At 34.7% G+C, this 22,760-nt stretch overlaps 7 protein-coding genes and 1 pseudogene across 8 annotated transcripts; 7 read left to right on the top strand and 1 right to left on the bottom strand.

The window, feature by feature from the left end:
* Positions 1–2,981: 2,981 nt before the first annotated feature.
* Positions 2,982–7,477, top strand: mes-4 (Histone-lysine N-methyltransferase mes-4). Its single transcript, NM_073932.7, has 10 exons — positions 2,982–3,029; positions 3,079–3,345; positions 3,397–3,653; positions 3,703–4,277; positions 4,326–4,629; positions 5,060–5,410; positions 5,689–6,090; positions 6,144–6,275; positions 6,641–6,793; positions 6,846–7,477. The coding sequence occupies exons 1-10, from the start codon at positions 3,014–3,016 to the stop codon at positions 7,083–7,085; spliced, it is 2,697 nt and encodes an 898-aa protein (NP_506333.1). The 5' UTR covers positions 2,982–3,013; the 3' UTR covers positions 7,086–7,477.
* A 335-nt stretch (positions 7,478–7,812) lies between these two features.
* Positions 7,813–9,876, top strand: srd-17 (Serpentine Receptor, class D (Delta); the record flags this gene model as incomplete). Its single annotated transcript, NM_073931.1, has 4 exons — positions 7,813–7,997; positions 8,711–8,951; positions 9,232–9,574; positions 9,626–9,876. 4 exons carry the CDS (start codon positions 7,813–7,815, stop codon positions 9,874–9,876), a joined length of 1,020 nt encoding a protein of 339 aa, NP_506332.1.
* Positions 9,877–10,350: 474 nt separating this feature from the next.
* On the top strand, positions 10,351–10,538 carry Y2H9A.5 (annotated as a pseudogene). Its single transcript has one exon. A coding segment is annotated over exon 1 (188 nt).
* Positions 10,539–11,766: 1,228 nt separating this feature from the next.
* On the top strand, positions 11,767–12,920 carry srd-19 (Serpentine receptor class delta-19; the record flags this gene model as incomplete). The annotated part of the gene is made up of 4 exons (NM_073930.1): positions 11,767–11,951; positions 11,995–12,235; positions 12,282–12,624; positions 12,670–12,920. 4 exons carry the CDS (start codon positions 11,767–11,769, stop codon positions 12,918–12,920), a joined length of 1,020 nt encoding a protein of 339 aa, NP_506331.1.
* A 742-nt stretch (positions 12,921–13,662) lies between these two features.
* On the top strand, positions 13,663–14,979 carry srd-18 (Serpentine receptor class delta-18). Its single transcript, NM_073929.4, has 4 exons — positions 13,663–13,959; positions 14,009–14,249; positions 14,320–14,662; positions 14,711–14,979. Exons 1-4 carry the CDS (start codon positions 13,775–13,777, stop codon positions 14,953–14,955), a joined length of 1,014 nt encoding a protein of 337 aa, NP_506330.1. The 5' UTR covers positions 13,663–13,774; the 3' UTR covers positions 14,956–14,979.
* Positions 14,980–15,260: 281 nt separating this feature from the next.
* srv-10 (Serpentine Receptor, class V) lies at positions 15,261–16,619 on the bottom strand (the record flags this gene model as incomplete). Its single annotated transcript, NM_073928.1, has 7 exons — positions 15,261–15,348; positions 15,408–15,691; positions 15,741–15,879; positions 15,982–16,094; positions 16,141–16,294; positions 16,340–16,430; positions 16,481–16,619. The coding sequence occupies 7 exons, from the start codon at positions 16,617–16,619 to the stop codon at positions 15,261–15,263; spliced, it is 1,008 nt and encodes a 335-aa protein (NP_506329.1).
* Positions 16,620–17,381: 762 nt separating this feature from the next.
* Positions 17,382–19,387, top strand: srv-9 (Serpentine Receptor, class V; the record flags this gene model as incomplete). Its single annotated transcript, NM_001356747.3, has 7 exons — positions 17,382–17,661; positions 17,708–17,798; positions 17,849–18,002; positions 18,049–18,161; positions 18,207–18,345; positions 18,979–19,262; positions 19,312–19,387. Exons 1-7 carry the CDS (start codon positions 17,511–17,513, stop codon positions 19,385–19,387), a joined length of 1,008 nt encoding a protein of 335 aa, NP_001343570.1. The 5' UTR covers positions 17,382–17,510.
* Positions 19,388–19,786: 399 nt separating this feature from the next.
* srv-8 (Serpentine Receptor, class V) lies at positions 19,787–21,576 on the top strand (the record flags this gene model as incomplete). Its single annotated transcript, NM_073926.3, has 7 exons — positions 19,787–19,940; positions 20,046–20,136; positions 20,184–20,337; positions 20,443–20,555; positions 20,614–20,752; positions 20,901–21,184; positions 21,232–21,576. 7 exons carry the CDS (start codon positions 19,787–19,789, stop codon positions 21,308–21,310), a joined length of 1,014 nt encoding a protein of 337 aa, NP_506327.2. The 3' UTR covers positions 21,311–21,576.
* Positions 21,577–22,760: the final 1,184 nt, after the last annotated feature.

Here is a 22,760-nt window from a genome sequence, read left to right as displayed (position 1 = left end):
TTCTAGAAAGTTCTGGAACATTCCAGAATTTTCCCGATTTTTCTAGAAAGTTCTGGAACATTCCAGACTTTTCCCAATTTTTCTAGAAAGTTCTGGAACATTCCAGAAATTTCCCAATTTTTCTAGAAAGTTCTGGAACATTCCAGAAATTTTCCGATTTTTCTAGAAAGTTCTGGAACATTCCAGAAATTTCCCGATTTTTTTAGAAAGTTCTGGAACATTCCAGAATTTTCTCGATTTTTCTAGAAAGTTCTGGAACATTCCAGAATTTTCCCAGTTCTGGAACATTCCAGAATTTTCCCGATTTTTTTAGAAAGTTCTGGAACATTCCAGAATTTTCGAATTTTCAGAAAACTATTTCCCGCCGAAATTTTTTTTTCAGAAAATTTAAATTTCCCGCCAAAATATTTTTCTCAGAAAATTTGAATTTTCCGCCGAAAGATTTTTCTCAGAAAATTTAAATTTCTCGCCAAAATATTTTTCACAAAAAATTTGAATTTCCCGCCAAAATATTTTTCTCAGAAAATTTGAATTTCCCGCCAAAATATTTTTCACTAAAAATTTAAATTCCCGTCACAATATTTTTCTCAGAAAATTTGAATTTTCCGCCAAAATTTTGGGTCTCGCCACGATGGGTCCCACCACGATTGGTCTCGCCACGATGGGTCTCACCACGAAGGATGACAGACCCGCCCACAATTCTCAGTGACTTTGGGTGTGACGTCACAGACTACAAAGACTACATAGACTACAAACTATGGACAAACGGAATAAGCGCTTTATTAATAGTAAATGATATTTCAGTCGATCTTATATGTCAGTCCAATGAGCAACTTCTGACGGATCATAAGTGAGATTTTCGAGAATTTCACACAAAATTCTCATTTTTTTCGCAAAACATTAAATTTCAAAATAATTTCAAAATGTTCAAATTAATATTTAATGGAGTACTCTGGTAGTGTACTTTTTGTTTTTATATCATGGAAATTACTGAAAACGTGCAAAAAAAATTTGAAGTATGTTAAAGGGGGAGTACAGTTTGTGGGTATTTTGCTTAAATAGACTAAAACTGGTCCAAAACCACCGAATTTCATAATGAAACTTCACAAAAAATTTCCAAAAATTTTTTACGGCCGGTCAAATTTTCGAAAAAAAAAGAGCCAAATTTTGCTAAAATCTAAAATTTCGCACACTTTTCTTTGTCACAGCTGCTGGATTTTTGTTTTTCTGAAATTATCACCATTTAATCCTTGTTTTGGTAATTTATCTCGCCGGAAATTCGTTGATGGAGACAACTTCTGGGCCGCTAGGCATCCAATTTTGATCATTTTTGGATGCCTATCGGCCCAAAAGTTGTCTTAATCAACGAATTTCCGCGAGATAAATTACTAAAATAAGGATTAAAGGGTGATAATTTCAGAAAAACAGAAATTCAGCAGCTGTGACAAAGAAAAGTGTGCGAAATTTTAGATTTTAGCAAAGTTTGGCTCTTTTTTTTTCGAAAATTTGACCGGCCATAAAAATGTTTGGAAATTTTTTGTGAAGTCTCATTATGAAATTCGGTGGTTTTGGACCAGTTTTAGTCTATTTAAGCAAAATACCCACAAACTGTACTCCCCCTTTAATGTACACGCCTTGAAACATATTGGTGCATTTTCAGACAATTTTCGAGTCAAGCCAAAATTGTTGCAGAAATTTTCCAAATGCTCGAGCAAAAAGCTTCAAGAAATCTCAAAAATGGAACAATCTGCGTAGAAACTTTACTATTTGCATGATCTTTATGTTTCGTCGGATACACGAAAATTATGAAAATATGGTTTTTGACAAAAAACAACAAAGCCAAAAATGCAGAAAAAAACGACATAATGCCGTCATAATGTCGGCATTATGCCGTTATGCCGGTCATTTTATTTTTCGGCATAACGGCATTTTCGGCATATGCCGTGAATTTTCAAATCGGCATAACGGCATATGCCGTGCTCCAAAAACCGGCATTATGCCGGCATCGGCATATGCCGAATGCCGAATGCCGCACAGGTATGGCGAGAATGATGTGAATATAGGAGACCCGAAGAACTCGGGGGATGTCCAATTGGGGGGATTACCAACTCGGGGGATTGGCCCCGCCCACAGAACCGTGGCTTGCAATACGCCCATTTCTGCAACTGCCGCACGGTTTTAAAATTATTTTTTCTTGTTATTTCTCGTTCTATTGAGAAAAATACAGTTTTAAAACCGTGCGGCAGTTGCAGAAATGGGCGTATTGCATGCCACGGTTCTGTGGGCGGGGCCAATCCCCCGAGTTGGTAATCCCCCCAATTGGACATCCCCCGAGTTCTTCGGGTCTCCTTATTTACATAATCAAATTTGCAGCAATTTTTTGGGATTTTGCAAGCGATTTTCTTTGCATTTCCCGTGATTTCGAACCTTCTTGGCATATTTTTTAAAAGGAATGTTCATAGTTTGCGGAAAACGGAAATTCAAATTTCTCGCGGTCTGAGGCGTCCATAGTGCAGTTTCTTCGCCTTTTTTCTATCAAAATTCAAAAGTAGGTGGGGCCTGCAGTTTTTCGCTTTTTCATTGCTCAGCTTGAAATTTTGCAGCCTCTGATTCGTTGGAAACGCCCAATTTTTTGAAACTGACCAATTGCGAAGCGAAAAACTCCCTCGTTTTCCCCTCTCACTGTAGACGCCTCGGACCGCGGGAAATTCCCGTTTTCCGCAGCCTATGGACGCACAATTATAAATTTTTTTCTTAAGAATCTCCATTAATCACCGTTTTGATAGTTTTCCGCTGTTTTCCTTTAAAAATGCATATATTTCTCAAAAACTAAACAATTCGCGCTTCCGTCATTTTGGAGTATCGTTGTAAGGCGCGACTTTCGAATGTGTCCTCGATCAGCTTGAATAACGTCTCATTTTCTGTTTTTCTTTTATTAATACTTGTCAAAAAGTCGATTCATATTCTAATTTCATTTTCAGAGTTGCTTACTTCTCGCGCTTGGTGCCAAATTATGCTGCCGAGCTCTGGTGAGTTTAAATAATCGAAAATCAGGTCGAAAAATGCATCGAATTCCAGGTGACTCCAGCAAAGAGAACTGTGCTCCACAGGACGGTATCGTTGAGAAAGAAGGACCAAATAAACCTTTTAAAAAGAAGAACGTTAAACAACGGAATGCTACTCCACAAGGCGCGGGTTCCGAAACCTCATCCAATGCAGAAGACAAGCAAGAAGAAGCACCGATTCTAACGAATGCTCCCAAAGACATTATTTCGATGCAAATACAGGAAACGAAGGCATTTCTTAGTGAATATGAGGAGTTCGTTGACACAGATTATCCAAAAAGTATTTTCATTAATTAATTCCAGGCAGTCCATTAAATTTTCAATTTTCCAGCTACCTTCACCCACGTGCCACGAAAGTTTCTGAGTGTTTCGCCATTCACCCCGATTGAAGCCGACGCGGAAGGAGAGTTTCTTCCAGATGCTGACTCAAAATGCGTGATTTGCCACGAAGAGAAGGATAAAACCGGAAAATCTGATTTGATCACATGTCATGGATACATCAATGGAGAAATGGACGACGGCAAGCGTCTCTTGGGAAATATACCAATGTTTCCTTGTCGTAGTAAATTTCACGCGAGTTGTATGATCGTAAGCTATTCGATTATTTTTCTTCATCAAATATCGTGTAAACTTTTAGAATTACAACAGTGGCGGCTTTCACTTTCAATATGCAGCCCGACTCGAATGCCAAGCAAGACTTCTGTGCCCTCTTCATTGCTGCAATAGTTGCAATTTGGACCATCACAAGCAATCGGCTTATGTTGGAGATATTGCAGAATGTGCTCTCTGTCTCCGCGCTTTCCATTTGACGTCGTGTTATCCATCAGGTGGCCGAGATTTGAATGTTTCGATAACAATTGGTGGGAAAGTGGAGAAGTTCGAAATGATAATTTGTCCAGCACACTATCTACCTGGTGCTGATGTTCAATTCTACAATAAACATAAAAAAAGAAAAAACGCCGTCACTGTTGTTCCGAAAGCGGATGTTACAATGAAATCCCATATCAAAGCGTGTTGCGTAATTGGATGTGAGAAATCTTCGAATTCAAAAACAATCATGTGCAAGACTTGTTGCCGATCGTTTCATTCTGGATGTCGAGAAGTGGAAACGCTGAATGGAAAACCGATACCAGACGATCAATGCGAATCGTGTGTTTGTGGAGATCCGATTCCGCAAAATACATTGATTCTCGCGAAGTGGACGGACAATTCGTGCGTTTATAATATCAGAATTATCAAATTCATGTATTTTCTATTCAGATTCTGGCTAGCATTAACACTCGATTGGTACAAGTACCCTACTGGAAATCGTGGTAATATCAACTTTGAACGTCTTGGATATACTGTTGTCCAGTGGCTGATACCCCAAGAAAATGATAAAGAGAAACAACCTCTCATGTCAATTGTGCCGGTCTCGGATATCGCCCGTCTTACCAAGAATTACTTTTCGTTGGCAAAGAATTCGACGCTTAGAAACTTGTGGGAAGAGAAATATGAGGAACAAGCAGATACTGCGTTGAAGAGATGCCCGTACGTGTGTAAAACTGTATTTGGAAGACTGAGAGTGAGTATTCTACTGATTCTTCAGGAAATATCTAATTCGGACTATGGTTTTGTATTTTTCAACGGTTTGGAAAAAGGCTTTTATTCAGCTAAAATTGCGGAACCGACGAAAGTTAATATCTCAACCAACGGAACATTACTTTTAAAAAATTAAAAAAACAAAAAAGTTCTGAAATTTGTCAGATCTGCAATATTTGAGATTTTAGCTGAAAAAATGTCATTTTTTTCCAAAATTTTGAACCGTCTAACTTCTTTTTGGAGGAAAATGAGAATGTCTCATTACGAAATTTGGTAGTTTTAGACCATTTTGGGACAAAAGTGCAAACAGTGCTGCAGAAAAATTCAGCTAAAAATTGCCGAAAAACTTAACAATTATTTTCTTACTTTTAACCGATTCAGATTTATTTATAGCAATTTCTTCATAATTCCAGACATCTGTGTACTACAAATGCGAACCAAAACTGGAAGAGTATCACAACAACGAAGTTTGCAATTGTGAAGGAGCTGACCGCTGTACAAAGCTGTCGTGTCAATATCTCGCCGATGATTATGAATGTCCCCCGAGTTGTTCGAAAAAGGGCGTTTGTCATAATCGTCAAGTTTCCATGGGAATAGTTAGCGAGAAAATCAAACTGGCAGCCACTTTGTGTAAAGGATACGGTGTCTTTGCGAAAGGTCAAATCGAAAAAGACGAATACATATGCGAGTACGTTGGAGAAATAATCGATAAAGCTGAAAAGAAGAGGCGCTTGGATTCGGTTTCAATTTCGCGAGATTTCCAGGTAAGGAAAAAGTTTTTTTGCGATAAAAACACGAATTTTTACTTTTTCTTTTAACCGAATTTTAGAACAAAACGTTCTGAAATTTTCTCAAAAAAAAGTTACGGCGATTCAAAGTTTTGGGAAAATGCCTATTTCCAGCTAAAATTTTATATTTTGCCAATTGTCATTTTCAGAAAAAAATACGAAATTTGGTAGATTTGGGCTATTTAGGTCTAAGAAGCAAAATATCAGAGTTAAGTTATCAACGTATAACTTTCCAAATACTCTTTTTTTTCAAGGCGAACCATTATATGATGGAATTGCACAAAGGATTAACCGTGGACGCTGCCAGATACGGTAACATCTCCAGATACATCAATCATTCTTGCGATCCCAACGCTGCATCTTTCGTTACAAAAGTGTTCGTTAAGAAAACCAAAGAAGGCAGTTTATATGATACTCGCAGTTATATTCGGGCAATTCGCACTATTGACGACGGCGACGAGATCACGTTCAGTTACAATATGAACAATGAGGAGAACTTACCAGACTGTGAATGTGGAGCTGAAAACTGTATGGGTACAATGGGAAAAGCGAAACGCGAGAAACCGGAAGTGGCTGATAGTTCCGAGAAAGCTGCTAAAAAGAACAAATCGTCCAAGAAGAAATCTGTAAAAAATCAGAATAGAAAGAGCCAGGAGGTACCAACTTTTTTTCTAAGTTTCAACATTTTGATTTTATTTCTTATTTTCAGGCCGGAAAGAACGGAACCGCATCTAAGAAATCAGAAATTTCTCCTTCGAAACCATCCACAAGCTCCGCGTCGAGCACTTCCTTCGTCCAACAAGCATCATGGCCAATTTCCCAGAATAAGAAAAATTTAAAGGTATTTTTTGGAGATTAAATCGATCAATTGCTGCCAGCAATGATGTCGGTTTTTCGATTTTTCACTAAAATCGAAAATGTTCGTTTTCACGAAAAATATCTTTCAAAAATTTTGTAATTGTTCTTCTTTTTAGAGAGAAATTTAAAAAAATGTTTTCTTATTTTATTCATCAACATAAACATAATTTGATTTTAAAAAAAAAGAACTTTATGGTTAATTTTTAAAACATTTTTTTCGAGTTTTTTCGGAAATAGAAAATTTTAATTATTCGATTTTTGATGGCACCCTTGGTTGCTAGAGTTAACTTGGTCTAAATCGAATTTTCAATTCAGGTACATAGCCATTAAACATAATTTGTTTTTCAGAAGAATTCCAATCAACCTGTAGCCGACACCGGATCAACATTGAGTACATCTACAGAGTTGAATTTCCACGAAAAACCGCAAGAACTCTTGAGCCCTGTTTCATCGCGATCGCGCGCAGCTTCATCTTCAACACCACGGGCACAAAAATCAAAGGTACGATAATCATATTAGTATTAATATCGATTATATTCGATTATATTCACAGAGCCGTCGAGATGATGTGGAAAGTGAAGCGCCACCTGTGAAACGAGCTACGCCATCATTGCAAACAATTCAAGAAACCGGAAAAGCGATAGAGTTTCCTGCAACCAAGTCGGCTATCACAAAAGCACGAGCGTTGTCGACACAATCAGTTCCATCACCTCATACTGTGGAGGTCAAAGTTAGAGCAATATCTACTCGTGGACGAGTTCAAAAAGAGACAAAACGGTTTGAACCGATTTGAAAAGTGAAATAATATGCTGTCTCGCCCAATTGAACTCTTTCCAATAGTCTTCCAAGTACTAAATTATGATTTTACTTCAATTAGTTTCAATCAACAGTGCCCTCATTCTTTTTAATCGTACTATGAGTTTTTCCTGGACTGTCGACACAATTTTTGGAAACGCTGAAATTCATTTGACCAACGTTCAAAGAATAACGAAGACTTTCCTATTCATCTTTTTTGAAAATTATTTTCACACTAAACTAGGGGTTTTATTATTGCTTTAACCATTGCTTTCATTCACTTGTCATTTTTTTTTCCCTATGTGTTCTTTCGTTCTTGTTACTGCGTCCCATCATATCGATAAATACGACTTTTTTTTCTCATCTGTAATAAATACCTTTGCAAATTACAAAACAGAGTTAAGCGCTGCTTTATGACGATAAAGAGAAACTGGAGAAGATTAAGAAGAACACAATGGAACGACTTGTTTTGAAAAAAGACATTGGAGTCGATGAATCACTGCTAAAGATTTTGATTCGGAAGTAAAAAAATGCACATTATTGAGAAACCACGTGTCATTTAATTTCCCTATGCACAATAACAAAGGATCTTCGGATAGACTTCTTGAAAGAAGACTGAAACCATTTGAGCGGAAGCGATAATTCATTCATTAATTATTTTATGTTCGCTTGTTATACGACAAAATTCTAAAAATTTCAGTCTTGCACCATTTGCCAATTCAATAATGCACGCGTTCTTTGAAATATGGCACTGTATATGGGCTTTACTTGGATGCTCATTCAATTTAATGCTCATTTACATGGCTATCTATAAATCACCGAAGACAATTCGTTCGTATGCAACTTTGATTATCAATTTTGCTGTTACCGACTTTTTCGAGTGTGCTTTGGATTTGTTCATCCAAATTCGGTAAATTTCAATTTATTCGTTAATTCGTTGTTATACTAGTTGCAAAGCGGTTTTTCATGTACAAATACGGTAGCCGGTCTTGAAACGACTAAATAGTTACACGTGGTGTCAGGTTGTCCCATCATGAGTTGATCTACGATAAATGAGGGAGTTTTAGCCAAAAAAGTGTGACGTCAACACATTTATAACCATGTCAGTTGAAAACTCTGCGTCTCAATTACCGTAATTGTTGTAGATCTAGTACATAATAAAATCGACATGGGACACTCTGACACCACGAAAATTTGGACGTGTCTTTAAGACACAAGCATATTTTATTCGATGGGTCTCGTCACGATCTTCGGTATTTTGTTTTCTTGTGATTGACGTTGAACGCATACAAAAGCTGCTCATTCTCAGTATTGAAAATTCGTAGAAAGCGAAAAAGCTTGAATGAAAATGTTATCATAAAATTTTAATCGCGGCGAGAACTATCCTAATAAATCCGTGTGCCTTTGAGTATGCGATTGCTAACATATTTCGGTATATTACTAATTTTTTGAATATTTTTTAAGTCTCATTACTAAATTCTGTCTTTTGACATTATTTTGAGTCCGTTAAAGAAACAAATCTAAGTACTTACTCATTTAGAGGCGCAGAAATCATTTTCCAAAAAGTGCAATCAAAAACCTTTTTTTCCATAATTAAACATTCTATAATAATTGCTATTGAAGACTTATGCCTGCACCTGGAGATGTAACAGTAATTTATATTCTCAATGGATCATGCAAATATATCAGCCAGTTTGCATGCAAGATTGGATTAAGCTTATTCCTTCCGTGTATCACACATTCCGTTTGGTCCTTGCTTTTATCATTTGGATATCGTTACTATATTCTTCATTATTCTGCACTGACACGACTAAAATTGGTTAAAATCGTTTTGCTCATTCTGATACCGTCACTATTCCAAGGAGTAAGTTTCAAATTAAACTGTCTTTCCTTTGTTAACTTTGTAGTATTACTACGTTCATTTAAGAAAAAATTAGAAGAAAATAAAGTTACTGATGCAGAACTGAACAAGGAAATGAAAGTAAAAGAACGAGTAACACTGATGTGTTAATTAAAATACTTTTCTGAGATCAAATTTGTCAATTAGAGAATTTGATCTTTTCACTTCAAAATCAAAATGCCGAGATATTTAAAATTTAATTGGGTGCCGCACTAATAAAACATCTCTCAATTCAAAATTGCAGCTCACCTTTTGGACATCATTTGCCCCATTGGAAATAATTCTTCCACTTGCTAAAAAATGGTTCCCACAATACAACTTTGAAGCTGAAACTGGTGTGTTGACTGGAATTGTAGACATAACTCATTGGGCAGCCACCTATGCAGTTTTCAATATTTGTCTGCCAATATTTCCAATTTACATTGCAATATTCATACTCCGCCAGAAGATTATCACATTTTTGGGGGCCAAGACACAGAGTATGTCACCAGATACAAAAGCTGCTCACTCTCAACTACTAAAAGCACTTACAATTCAAGCGTTTATTCCTATTTTTATGGGAATTGGAGTCATATTTTATCTTATTGGTGAGAACATTGCAACGCAGTAATAGTGGTTACAATAAAACCGAATTTCAGCTCAATCTGGATTAATAGTCTCACCAATTGTCGAAAATGCAATCTTCTCCATTGCAATTCTAATGCCCGCACTATCTCCGTTAACATATTTTTATTTTGTTAGACCATATCGACAATTTTTGAAGAGAATATTCAAAAATCCATTCAAAGTGTCAGCAGCATACGTTCAACGTACGGGTTCAAGCAGTGCAATGTTTCAATCGGGAGGACATCCATCACAAATTGGAACCCAGGCAACAACAGTTCTTTAAATATAATAATAATAATTTGTGAAACAACAAATTATTAACATTTATTTTTTGTATTTCAAGAGTATTGATTCCACAAAGGCGAAGCGCAATGGGGACTCCTATTGCCCACCTACCAACTTTGAACAAGTGACTTATGTATACTGTAGACTCAAAAATAATATCAAAATCATAAATAAAACCTGTCATACATATGAAACTGAAAAAAGCATCCGATGATAACGTTTTCAAGAATAGATTATAGCAAATACAAGAGGTACATATTATTTTGCAGGCGACGCAAAAATTTATACAAGTCTGAAAGAACCATTCTGTCCATCACAGAACAAAACAAATAAATTAACAAGAACTTAGACGATACGACTCAAATAATGGTTGTTGAACCAAAATCTACGCAATTTCAGTTACTCAAGTCTCTCACAATTAAAGCTTTGATACCACTGTATATATTTTTATTTTGCTTGGAAGTATCAAAACCTATTAACAATTTCAGCACAAGCGGGCCTCGTTACGTCGCCAATTCTTGAAAACTCAATTTTTAAGTTACTTATGTCTGCATTATTCCCTATTATTATTTATTTTTATTATTATGCCCGACCATATAGTCAAACTGTGAAGGTATTCAGAAAGCCTTTCACAATTTTTTCAGAATATCAAGAACAGCAAATTGTACAGCGTTCTATACTGAAAATACATCGACACATTTTGTAACACCTATATCACCGATTAGAGTCACCTGTCTAATTACATACATGACCACTCTTTCTGATTACTCTCTGAGCCCGATTCTAATTTCAGTCACCGTCTATATCCCACTATAATTTTCATTGTCATTGCGTAGTTAATTTCAAAGTCACTTGCTTTGTCTAGTTTGATGTGTTCTTTTTATATCTTTCTGTGTCTCGTATAATTACTCTCCTTTAATCATATATTAGGTTCTCGATTTCTCGGAGATCTGTGGTTCGCAACTTTCCGCTCTTTGAAACATTTTTATTAATTGAACAAACAAGTAAACTATATGTTGTTCTATTTGAAGTTTTCGAATATTTTCCAATGTTTAACTTGAATGTCCCTTCAAATTATCAATTCCACTATATAGCAGAAATATTAATTATACACTTTGTTTAGGCTGTGACGTTAGATTGAGCAATTTTCAAACTTTCAAGGAGTTTTCTAATTTTGGCATTTGTTTTTCTAAACCTTTGAAACTTCTTTTTACATTTGAAATCTAATTTAAATGAATAAATTCAAATTTATACTGGAAATACAAGAATATGCAAAAAATACACGAACACAACTCTCATCGATCAAAAGCACGGTCGTATATAATGATTTCATGACACATAGGTAGTTTCTATTAGAAGTATGAATAGTTGAACTCATCGCAATGACGTAGTCATCTTCCAACTTGCTAAAGTATTATACATAAAATAAATGTTATCACGGAAAGCAAAAAACAATTGTTAACAAAGTTTAGTAGTGAAGGATTAATAAGAATACAATAAGGACATGAGTTCTGAAAGCGGTATGCTGGGTGGAGTCAAGTTTAGTGAAAAGAATATCAGGCATAGTTAGTACATTGAATGAAATTGTATATGTATAAGATTATAATAAGAATTTTGTGACACTTCTACTGAGCTCTTTAGGATCTTCTAGAGCCAAGACATATCGTGTGTTGATCTATATTTATAGTTAACAGAGGTAATACTGATGTTTTTGAATTGGTTGCTATGGATTTCAGAAGTAATATTTAAAAAGAGAGAAACTCTTTAGATTTGATACTTTCTAGAAATTTCCTTCCAAAACATTCTCCAGTTTGGGAATTGGAAAAAATTTAAAATTTTGTTGCACTTTTATTTTTACATTCCAATTGTAAACTTACAGGTTTCCGCGATGATAATTTTCTTTGAAATTTGGCACTGGTCATGGGCTCTTCTGGGTTGCTATTTGAACTTACTTCTTACCTACTTGGCAATATTCAGATCCCCAAAGGCAATTAAATCATATGCAACATTGATTATAAACTTTGCCGCAACTGATTTTGTAGAGTGCGCGTTAGATCTTTTCATACAAACAAGGTAACCAGGTAGATTCATGTTACAGTTAGAATAATAACTTCAGATTGGTGGCTGTGCCTGGTGAAGCTAAACTCGTGTATATTTTCAATGGACCTTGCAAATACACTGGTTCCTTATCATGCAAAGTAGGATTAAGCTTCTTACTTCACTGCCTTACACACTCTGTTTGGTCTTTGCTGATATCTTTCGGATACCGATTTTATATTTTGCACAATCCAGCACTATCGCGCTTAACTTTACTGAAGATTACCATAATGTTCTACATACCGTCCTTGGTTCAAGCAGTGAGTTTTGTACACAGACTAATTTTACATTTCCATAATTTTTCAGCTTACCTATTGGACATTATTTGTTCCTCGAGAAAAAATTCTCCCGCTCGCTAAACAATGGTTTCCCTACTATGATCTTGAAACTGAAACTGGGGTTCTCACGGGTGTAATAGACCTCACAAATTTCGTTGCAGTCTATGCAGTTGCACATATTTGCCTGCCGTTTTTCCCAGTTTACATAACAATTTTTGTCTTACGCCAGAAAATTATGAAATACCTGGGCGGTCAATCTCAAATGATGTCTCAAGACACAAAAGCTGCTCATACTCAATTACTCAGAGCACTTACTACACAAGCAATTATTCCAATGTTCTTAGGGATTGCTGTTCTTCTTTATTTTTCTTGTAGGTCGACTAATTGAGTTATTCACTTTAAACTGAACATTTCAGCACAATCAGGACTACTCAAATCACCAATTCTTGAGTATTCGATATTTTCAGTTGCTATTCTAATGCCTGCATTATCTCCCATCACTTATTTATATTTTGTTCGACCGTATCGTCAAAAAGTCAAGAGGATTATCAGACATCCATTCAAACTTTTATCAAGACCACACGAGCGTGCAACATCGAACAGTGGTGTATTCTATTCAGGGGATCATCCCACACATTTTTCCAAGCCCGTGATAGCCGTTCACTAAAGTACTGCCTTCGATTATCTCAAAATTATATTTTTCTCCCATGCTATATTTTAATTTGCACTACCACTTTAAAATATCAATGATTATCAAATGAAAAAAAAACTTCCTGAAAAATCTGTCTTGCCTGAATTTTAATACCGAGTAAGCAAAGTGACAGGTGATCCAGAGGCTTCATCACTAAAGATTTCTTTCAACCGTATGAACATACACGTTGAAATAAACGATCTTCGACTGAACCGGCAGACTTATTGCCAAGAAAGTTCACAGGTGATTTTTACCGGGAAATTGTCTTACGAAATGTGAAAATTGAATATTCAACTTGTTAACTGGAATGGATACTACGTGGGAATATGTTCATTGTAAGAATATTTTTATATATGAAAGTTCCAAAACTTCTGTCGATTTCAAATAATTGTTTCGTAGATTTTGTCAAAGGTTCAGTAAGATGAAATTCATCATTTAGTTTTGCATTAAACTTCATTCAGCCAAAAATAATTTGCACTGATCTACAACAAATTCATTCATTCATATTAACAACGTCTTTGTTTCATTTGAATAACTGAATAGTGCTGACTAATGGTAACCTCTACACAGACGAACTTTTCGTTAAATACTTGTATTTAAAAATGTATTTCTTCTACTCGAATAATGAGAAAACAAATTATTTCCTTATTCCTTCCCTACAATGTGTGAGATATAAAGAGTGAACAAAATCATTCCGTCTAAATAATTCGTAGTATTTTTTTGTAGTATATCTGTCTGCAGTTTTGACGTAAATCAAAAAAAAGGGAGCAATAAAAACCCTAGAACTGCGGTTCCCATTTATTCGAGTCATCTCCATTAACATTTCCAAAATGATAATTTTCTTTGAAATTTGGCACTGGTCATGGGCTCTTCTGGGCTGCTATTTGAACTTACTTCTTGCTTACTTGGCAATATTCAAGTCACCAAAAGCAATTAAATCATACGCCACATTGATTATAAATTATGCTGCAACTGACTTTGTGGAGTGTGCATTAGATAGTTTTCTACAAACCAGGTACGACACTAAAATCTATAATTTGACATGATCTATAAAAGAAATTTAGATTGTTGGCGGTGCCTGGTGAAGCTGAACTCGTGTACATATTCAATGGACCTTGTAAATATATTGGTTCCATATCCTGTAAGGTTGGATTGAGCTTCTTCTTACACTGTCTGACCCATTCCGTTTGGTCCTTGCTGCTATCTTTTGGATATCGATTTTACATTTTACATAATCCTTCACTTTCCCGCCTTGTTTTATTGAAACTTATTTTAGTTTTTTATATACCATCATTAATTCAAGCAGTGAGTAAAAAATGAAAAAAGAAATATGTTCTATGCAAGAATTTATTTATCAGCTGTTCCAACATTTCAGCTCACATATTGGACCATATTTGCTTCGCGCGAAGAAATTCTTCCCCTCGCTAGGCAATGGTTTCCCTATTATGATCTCGATGCAGAAACTGGAGTTTTGACTGGAATTATAGATCTTACCAACTTTGTAGCAATATATTCAATTGGTCATATATGTTTGCCATTTTTCCCTGTCTACATCACAATTTTTATTTTACGACAAAAAATTATAAACCAACTACATGTCAAACAACATGTAATGTCTCCGGATACAAAAGCTGCACATTCTCAACTGCTCAAAGCTCTTACAATTCAAGCATTTATTCCAATTTTTGTAGGGATTGCTGTGACATTTTACTTTCTTTGTAAGCTTATAATAATTATTTATGACAAGTATTGAAGAACACTTTCAGCGCAATCTGGACTTGTGAGGTCACCAATTCTTGAGTATTCAATATATGCTGTTGCCATTTTAGCACCTGCATTATCTCCTATCACGTATTTATACTTTGTTCGACCGTATCGTCAGAACGTGAAGAGATTTATTGCAAATCCATTCAAAATTCTACTGAATACAAACACAGGATCAAGCATTGGAGTTTTCCATTCTGGTGGACGACCGTCAAATTTTGCAACAACTTTAAATACATCTCGATGAGTTTGAATAAATTCTTTGTTGATATATTATATTTTCCACGTTTTCAAGTTGGTTTTTACCCTGTTAACTACAATTTCCTGCTTTCTTTTGATATTGATATTATTTAAATATTCGCTTTTCAGTAATTTTTCAAATCCACTACTACTTCTTTACTTTAAAGAAGTGGAGTCACATTGCTTTATTGAATGACAACACGAATAATACAAATTTCATTGAAAAAATCATGTGATCGAAAAAATGAAGGAAATAGAAAACAAAAAAATACAATTGGAAGAATATATGTCTCTATAGTCCTGGAATATTATTCACCATCTGTTATTATCACGAGTTGAAAGAGAGACACCTTGAGCTGATATAGAAATTGAACGAGTCACCTTTTTTGAACTCAGCTTTCTGGAAATTTATGAAACTGGAACACCCCTTGAACACTTCTCCCACGAGAAAACACTTACGAGAACTTCTCACGAACTTGCAAATTGATAGGCTTTGAAAAAATCAGAAGCGTCCATGCAGAAACTGTAGAGTAGATGACGCAAAGGATATTATAGTAAAAGTAAAATGTTCGTTTGTTCATCGTTTGATTAATTTGAAGAGAATAGACTACAAATGCAAAATAGACAAGTTCGAGGAAGCAAACTATGAAAGTCATCTTATCAAGTCCACTTTCTCGTTTTTGTTTTTCTTGGCTTGATTGCATTTGTCTTGGAGTTATAGCGTTTTTATTGAACACAACTTTCTGTAAAACTTTAGATATTTAGAATTGAATCAAAAATTAGTTCTTCTACCTTTTTGAATTTCATTCGAAACATTACATATGTTATCACATTGTTCACAATTATTGCAATAACTAAAACAACTTCCATTACCGCTGCAAAATCAAAAAACCAAAGTGATTCCGATACTTCAGATCCTACTGCGAATAATCTGAAATAAACATTTTAAGAAGGAATTCAAAAATATGCGCATAATGATTCTTTGACCACATTCGACTTATCGATATAGAGGACCAAAACTAGAAAACCTCACCCGTCATCCTCCAAAATATACTCATAGAGATCTGGTCCCAGTAACACCCATGCAAGAACTCCTCCACCCAATTGAATTGCTTGCATTATGAACAAATAACATGGCTCTCCCAACTGAAAACAAATTTAGATTCCGTGATGAAAAGGTACCATGACAAACTTTTCGATAAAATATTGGAAAGCAAACTGCACAAACTCTACAAAATGATAAAATGGCCGCTGTGGCTCCTTGGATACACCGTCCACCGTAGGTTATTACGAGGAATACTGAACCGAGCCAATTTTGATTTCTAATCAAGAAAGGTTCAAACCATCTGAAAAATAAAAAAAATGAAGTTTTAAATATCCGTGTCTTGAACCTCTGAGCAGGGACTACTTGACCCATAAACATATTGATTACTGAAATAATATCGACTATAATTCCAACGAACAACAAACGATAGAATGGTCCTGAAATTTTCGTTTCATTTTTTTTTTTTCGAGACGACAAGTTTTGTTACCTTTGAAAGTAGTTTTTCGGTAAGAAAATACAATCTGAATTTCTATGAAATAAAGTATAAAAGTTACAATTGTAAATAAAAATAGTACAATCAAAATAGACGAATCAAGAATCCAAAACCATTTTGGATAGTTATCCATTTCGAATCGCACAACCTATGGGAAAAGTAAGTTGCCAAACTAGATTCGCATAAGCTAAAATATATTTATGTTCACTACCACTGATAACATTTTCGTTAAAATCAAGCATAAAATCAGTTGATGTATGTATATTGAAAATAGTGTGCAATACATCAACCCATACGGTTATAAAATCAAAAAATCATAGCTCATATGATTTTGAAAAAAAACATGCGTGGTGATATAATTATAATAGTTGAAATGACTCCTGTATGTAAGGACCATAATGAAAGATTCTATCGTAGAGTTTAGTAACAATACCCATTCTTCAATTTTCACGCCCAATTTTGAGAATTTTTAAACTTTTCAAAGAAAAGTGGCAATTTACTAATTTTCACTATTCTTTCACTCATAATTTTTAAGTTCAATTAAAATTAATTTATGAATTTTATGTTCTAACATTTCAAAATTAATTTTGTTCAAACACTACGAGGTTGACAATATTCTACAACAGTTCTTAAACATGCTCGAAAAAACTTGTTTGTTAGATCCATTCCAAGTCAGTTATTAGCTCGTGCTCATTTTCAGCAACTTTTATCATTTCAGGTTTCTATTCGGTCATGCTGGAAAAATTCCCATGGCTAATGCCAACGTGTGTGATATACGATTGTTGAATTCGAATTGAACAATCTGATCAATCAGATTTAATAATAATTTGTGTCCTTTGCAAAATCACGTGTCCCAGGTTTGTACTGGTGTAATATATTTGACATGCTCTAACAGTTTTTCTGCTCGAATTGACTGAAATTTACTCTGTTATTGGTTGTCAAAGAATATTCTAAATACGTGAGTACATTGCGTGCTAGTGATTTGATCTAATTGCACTACTGAATATATACAGTTTTATTGGAGATGCATCACGAACTATACGACTTCCCACTTTGGTTCTTCGTGCTCGAAGGGATAACTCTGTTAGCCCTACTTCTACTTACAATTGTCTCTTTTTTACTGTATTTCATCGAAATTCAAATTATTTTTGCATATAGGAAAACTACTTTCCGAGGTGAATAATACATGGACAGATGAGGTAACGATTTTTTAATTTGTAGGACCATTCTATCGTTTGATGTTTGTTGGAATAATAGTCGACATGTTATCAACAATTAATATGTTCACAGGACAAGTGATTCCTGCTCGAAGGTAAACCAAAACTAAAAAAAAACGAAATACTAAAATGTTAAACATTTCAGATGGTTTGAACCATTTTTAATCTACAATCAAAGTTGGCTTGGCTCAATATTCTTTGTAATAACGTATGGTGGAAGATGTATTCAAGGCGCCACGGCAGCTATTCTATCATTTTGTAGAGTTTGTGCAGTTTGCTTTCCGATTTTTTATCACAAGGTCGGTATAGAAAACTAGAAACTTGTTAGAACTACATAATTTTTAGCTCGGTGAACCATGGTACCTTCACACAATGCAAGCAGTTCAATTGGCTGGTGGAGTAATCGCTTTTGTGATTTTGTGGCCGGACTCCTATGAATATATTTTGGAAGACAATTGGTAAGCCGTTTTAAATTCAACCAAAATCAAACAATTATTTTCCAGTTTTTACTCGGTTGGATCGGATGACACTGATGCAGATTGGTTCTATAATTTTGTAGCAATTATGGAAGTGGTTTTGGTTCTGGCGATAATTGTGAATAATGTGGTTACATATACTATGTTCAGATTGAAATTTAACAAGGTATCTTATGTTTCTAAGTTGATAAAATTGAGAACTCTTTGTTGAATAGTTTCTTAGAGTGTCTGGATAAATTTTTAAGCCATAGGTAAATTTTTTTAAAAATATGTACCAAAAATTCATATATTTTAAAAGTAAAACCAAAACCACATTATGATAGTTAATTTCAAAACTTTTCCATTGTATTTCATGTTTGCTCTCATTGACCAAACGTGACACATTTATCAAGTGAAATAAGCTTAACCGGAAGTTATATTTAAAAAAAAAGGAAAACTTATCGATGGATGGACTCCAGTTCAACAGTGATAAGGGAAGCGTATGCCAGAAAGTTGTAAATGATAGCAGGACTATGAACACCAAAAGTCAAAAATCGATTATCGAAAAACCAACAACTTCAGAATATTTGTCATGGCTCGGTTCGCAAGAGTGTCAATTCCCAGTTTGACCTTGGAGTCACACGTGTTTTTGGTATTTTGCAAAAATACTTCTGTCGGAAAACTCTCAAATTAACGTTATTAACCCGATTTTCGAATCAACCAAAAGTAGAGACAGTTTTTTAGAGATTAGAGAAATGTTCTAGAGAAAAGTAGAGTATTTTTTATAACTCAAATTTTTACTTCAGACCTAATTTTCCAGAAATCTGCCATCAAATCAAACTCTATTACACCAAGTCAACATCAATCGAACCAAGAGAAACAAAAACGAGAAAATGGACTGGACAAAATGACGTTCATAGTGTGCCTGGTTGAGCTGATCTATTTTGCATTTGTAGTTTATTCACTTCAAATCAATCAATACATGAATAAGCGAATATTTTACTTTTTATATAACATCCTTTGTGTCATATATTCAACGTTCTCAGCCTGGATGCTTCTGATCATATCAAAACCTATTAATTCTCAAGTTCGTCAGCGATTCTCGTATATCACCCAGAAAAATGATATTTAATACTTAATACAACATTTTCAGAAATCTCGGTGGTAAAAAGTTGACCCGGTCAATTTCAATATCCGTCCAAGGAAGTCGAGATAATAACAAATCATGAATTTTTATGGAATAAATTTGTACATATGATCTCAAAGTTCTCAAAGTTCCCAGCGGTCAAAAATTGGTTACTTACTCGAATGAAAAATGTGATTTCATATTCTGGGGGTTTTTGTCACATGTTCCACTTACTCACATTTTCGCAAATCCTCTGATTTTCCCACCGCTGCACATTTAACATGCATCTCCAATTTTTTATTTCGCTTCAATAATCTTGAAACAAAACCAAACACAGATTTTACAAACTTTCAAAACGAAATAGGTTGGCCTATGATCAGGCAGCACAATTTCGAATCTGAAAATAGTTTCTTGGTTTTTTGTTTTTTGTTGAAGTAACTATTTCAGTTTTTTGGATCTCTCATTTGCAGCTCCTGAGATCAGGATAATTTCAGTTTTCCAGATGAATAACGTGGTTTACGACAGCTTCTCTGAGTGGTTTCTCATTGCAGAGACAGCTTCATTGACTGTTTTATTTGCAATTACTGTTATTTCATTTGCAGTTTATTTTGTAGAAATACAAATTTTATTCACTTCGAGGAATTCTACTTTCAAAGGTCAGAGAAGATAATATTATTGGTTTTAGGAATTCAAAAAACGTTTAAAAATCCAAGAACTAATTCAAAACAGCACAAATTTCTCTGAAATAAAAAATGTTTCAGGCCCATTCTACCGTCTTATGTTCATTGGAATTCTTGTTGACATGATATCTGCCGTAAATCTTTTTGCGTTACAAATCCTGCCAGCTAGACAGTAACCGTATTCCACATATCTTCTAACCAAAACCCTCACATTTCCAGATGGTTAGCATTATTTTATTTTCCGAATGAAAGCTGGCTCGGTGCAATTTTCTATGCAATTTCGTATGGAGGTCGTTGTGTCCAAGGAGCAACCGCTTCAATACTATCATTTTGTCGTGTTTGTGCGGTTTGCTTCCCATTGTTTTATCAAAAGGTAGATTCATGATGATTCATAAACCGATAGTGCTTATAAACCAGTTCCCCAGTTTTGAAAATTCCTGAAGTCAGCTTCATGACTCATCGTCTTATCAGTTTTCAGCTGAGTTATCCAAAATACACGTACACAATGCAAGCCATCCAACTCTCAGGAGCAGTTGCATCAGTGTTTCTCTTGCTCCCACGCGAGTACAAGTATGTGAATGAGAACGGAGGGTATGTGTGACACTTGTTTAACCTCAGAACACATTTTTTGTTTGCATTTAAACTTCAGATATTACTCGGCATTTGTTAACAACGAGTTCAGGAAACCATTTTTCAATTTTGTGGCGGTACTCGAAATTCTTTTTGTTTTGGCAATTGTTGTGAACAATTTGGTCACTTATATAACGTATAGATTTAAACTCAAAAAAGTGGGTTCAAAATATAAGAAAGAAGCATGAAAATGAAATGTGGATAGTGAAACATCGGCATGATCTTACAAAAACATAGAAAACAAAACTTGTACTCTATTAAAAAAAAAACAAAAAAAATTGTATAAATCTTGACTGCTACTTTCAGAAAGTGTTGTCAAGACGCACTTCGGTGGCCGGATCCAAATATCTTGACAGTAGAGAAAAACAGAAAAAAGAGAGCAGCCTGGACAAAATGACCGCTATAGTTTGTAGTCTCGAACTTATTTATTTTGCATTTGTTGTGTACTCTCTCCAAATAAATCAAACGATGAACAAGAGAGTTTTCTATTTTCTCTATAATATTCTTTGTGTCATCTATTCAACCTATTCAGCGTGGATGTTACTTTTGTTTTCAAGACCAATAACTGTGCAGTTTAAGCAGAGATTTTTGTACGCTTTACACTATAATTCCCAAAAAAAAACAATATGTATTTCAGAAGGCTTAGCTCAAAACGATCAACTCGTTCTATTTCAATTTCAGTCCAAGGAGGCAGCCGGGAAAATAACAACAAATGAAAAGAAATCAAATTCAATTGACTTTTTTGTTGAATGCTTGTCGGCTCTTATCTTTTTAGAAATAATGATAACTTTTTCATGCATTATTGAACGGGATCTTATAGTTGAATTGAGAAACACTCGATTTCGTGATACTACAAAACACAGTTATTTTCTTTTCAACAGTTATTTTCTACAACAGTTATTTTCTTTTCAAAATATCACAACAAAAGTTACATGAGTGTTTTTGAAAATTTATCAGTACAATGAAACCTTCAAAAACATCAGTATAAGTTTCCTCAATCAAATGTCAATGAGAAAAAAGTGGGAAGAAACCCTCATTAATTACTCGTACGATGGCTGTCCTGTGTGATACGTAAAGAAAGAGCACAGAACACGAGCGATGAGTCATTTTCTCAACTGGCTCAATTCAGCTTCCCGCCGCCCATTTAGGAACTGATTGTAAAGTTTTACGTATATAAAAATAACGATTCAACCCAGTGTGAATAACTTTTTTTTTCAAATTTCACTCGATATTAGAGTAATTTTTATCGCGTAAGATCTCACAGTTTTTTCATCTTTTGAAATCCCGTATCCTTGCACTATTTTCATTGTTGATATGGATTTTTTACATTTTAAATTTTTTTTTAATTTCCGTTATTTACAACGTGTGTTATACAAGAGACACATAGATCTTTAAAAATAGTAGAAAATGTAGAAGTGTAAATCTTGCAAGCAGGGAACATTTTGTAAACTAGGTATATTTTTGGTGATTTCCCTGAAGCTGTCAAGTGTCAAATACGACGCAGATAAAAAACATCCGCAATCAAGTCAGATGGTTTTTTGATGATCATTTCCCGAAATAGACCAGTGACCATGATTCTTTAAAAGATCTTCAACTCAATAGAGAGCAAACTATACACATTGTAGCTGGCCTATCACTTTGGGAACAAACTGGTGTCTAACTTCTCAACCGCCTCTATGTTCGCAGAGATTTTTATTTGGTGTTTGCAAAAATGTATATTCAATCCAATTAGAAATCAAAAAAAAATCAATTCAATGTTTAAATAACTTTCCTATCACAAAAATGATTGTTCCGACAACCGCTAAAAATGTGATAGTTGTATTCTACGCTTTATCATTCATCAATACTTCTCTTCACTTTTTCCGATTAGTTTTTTTTCCACTTGAAGCAATGATTTTTCAAAACTTGTTAGTGATTATTTTTAATTCGGGAGGAAACTATTACCACCATAGTGTACATTTGTGTTGAAAACCTAAGTACTTAAAGACGGTCCCTTGTAGGATTATTGTATTGTTTTGAATAAAGATTAACATTACATCTAGTTTTACGAGGCGTTAGCCCCAAATTCTAAATCAAATATCAAAAGACATCGTCGACTGAATCGTCGTTTTAAGACATTTTCCAAGTCTTGTCCAAGTTCAATGTTCAAGTTTAAATTTAATGTGT

Source organism: Caenorhabditis elegans, chromosome V (genome assembly GCF_000002985.6).
Source record: "Caenorhabditis elegans chromosome V".
Lineage (NCBI taxonomy): Eukaryota > Metazoa > Nematoda > Chromadorea > Rhabditida > Rhabditidae > Caenorhabditis > Caenorhabditis elegans.
The sequence above is the reverse complement of the archived record's forward strand: the minus strand, read 5'-3'. Positions and strand labels throughout refer to the sequence as shown.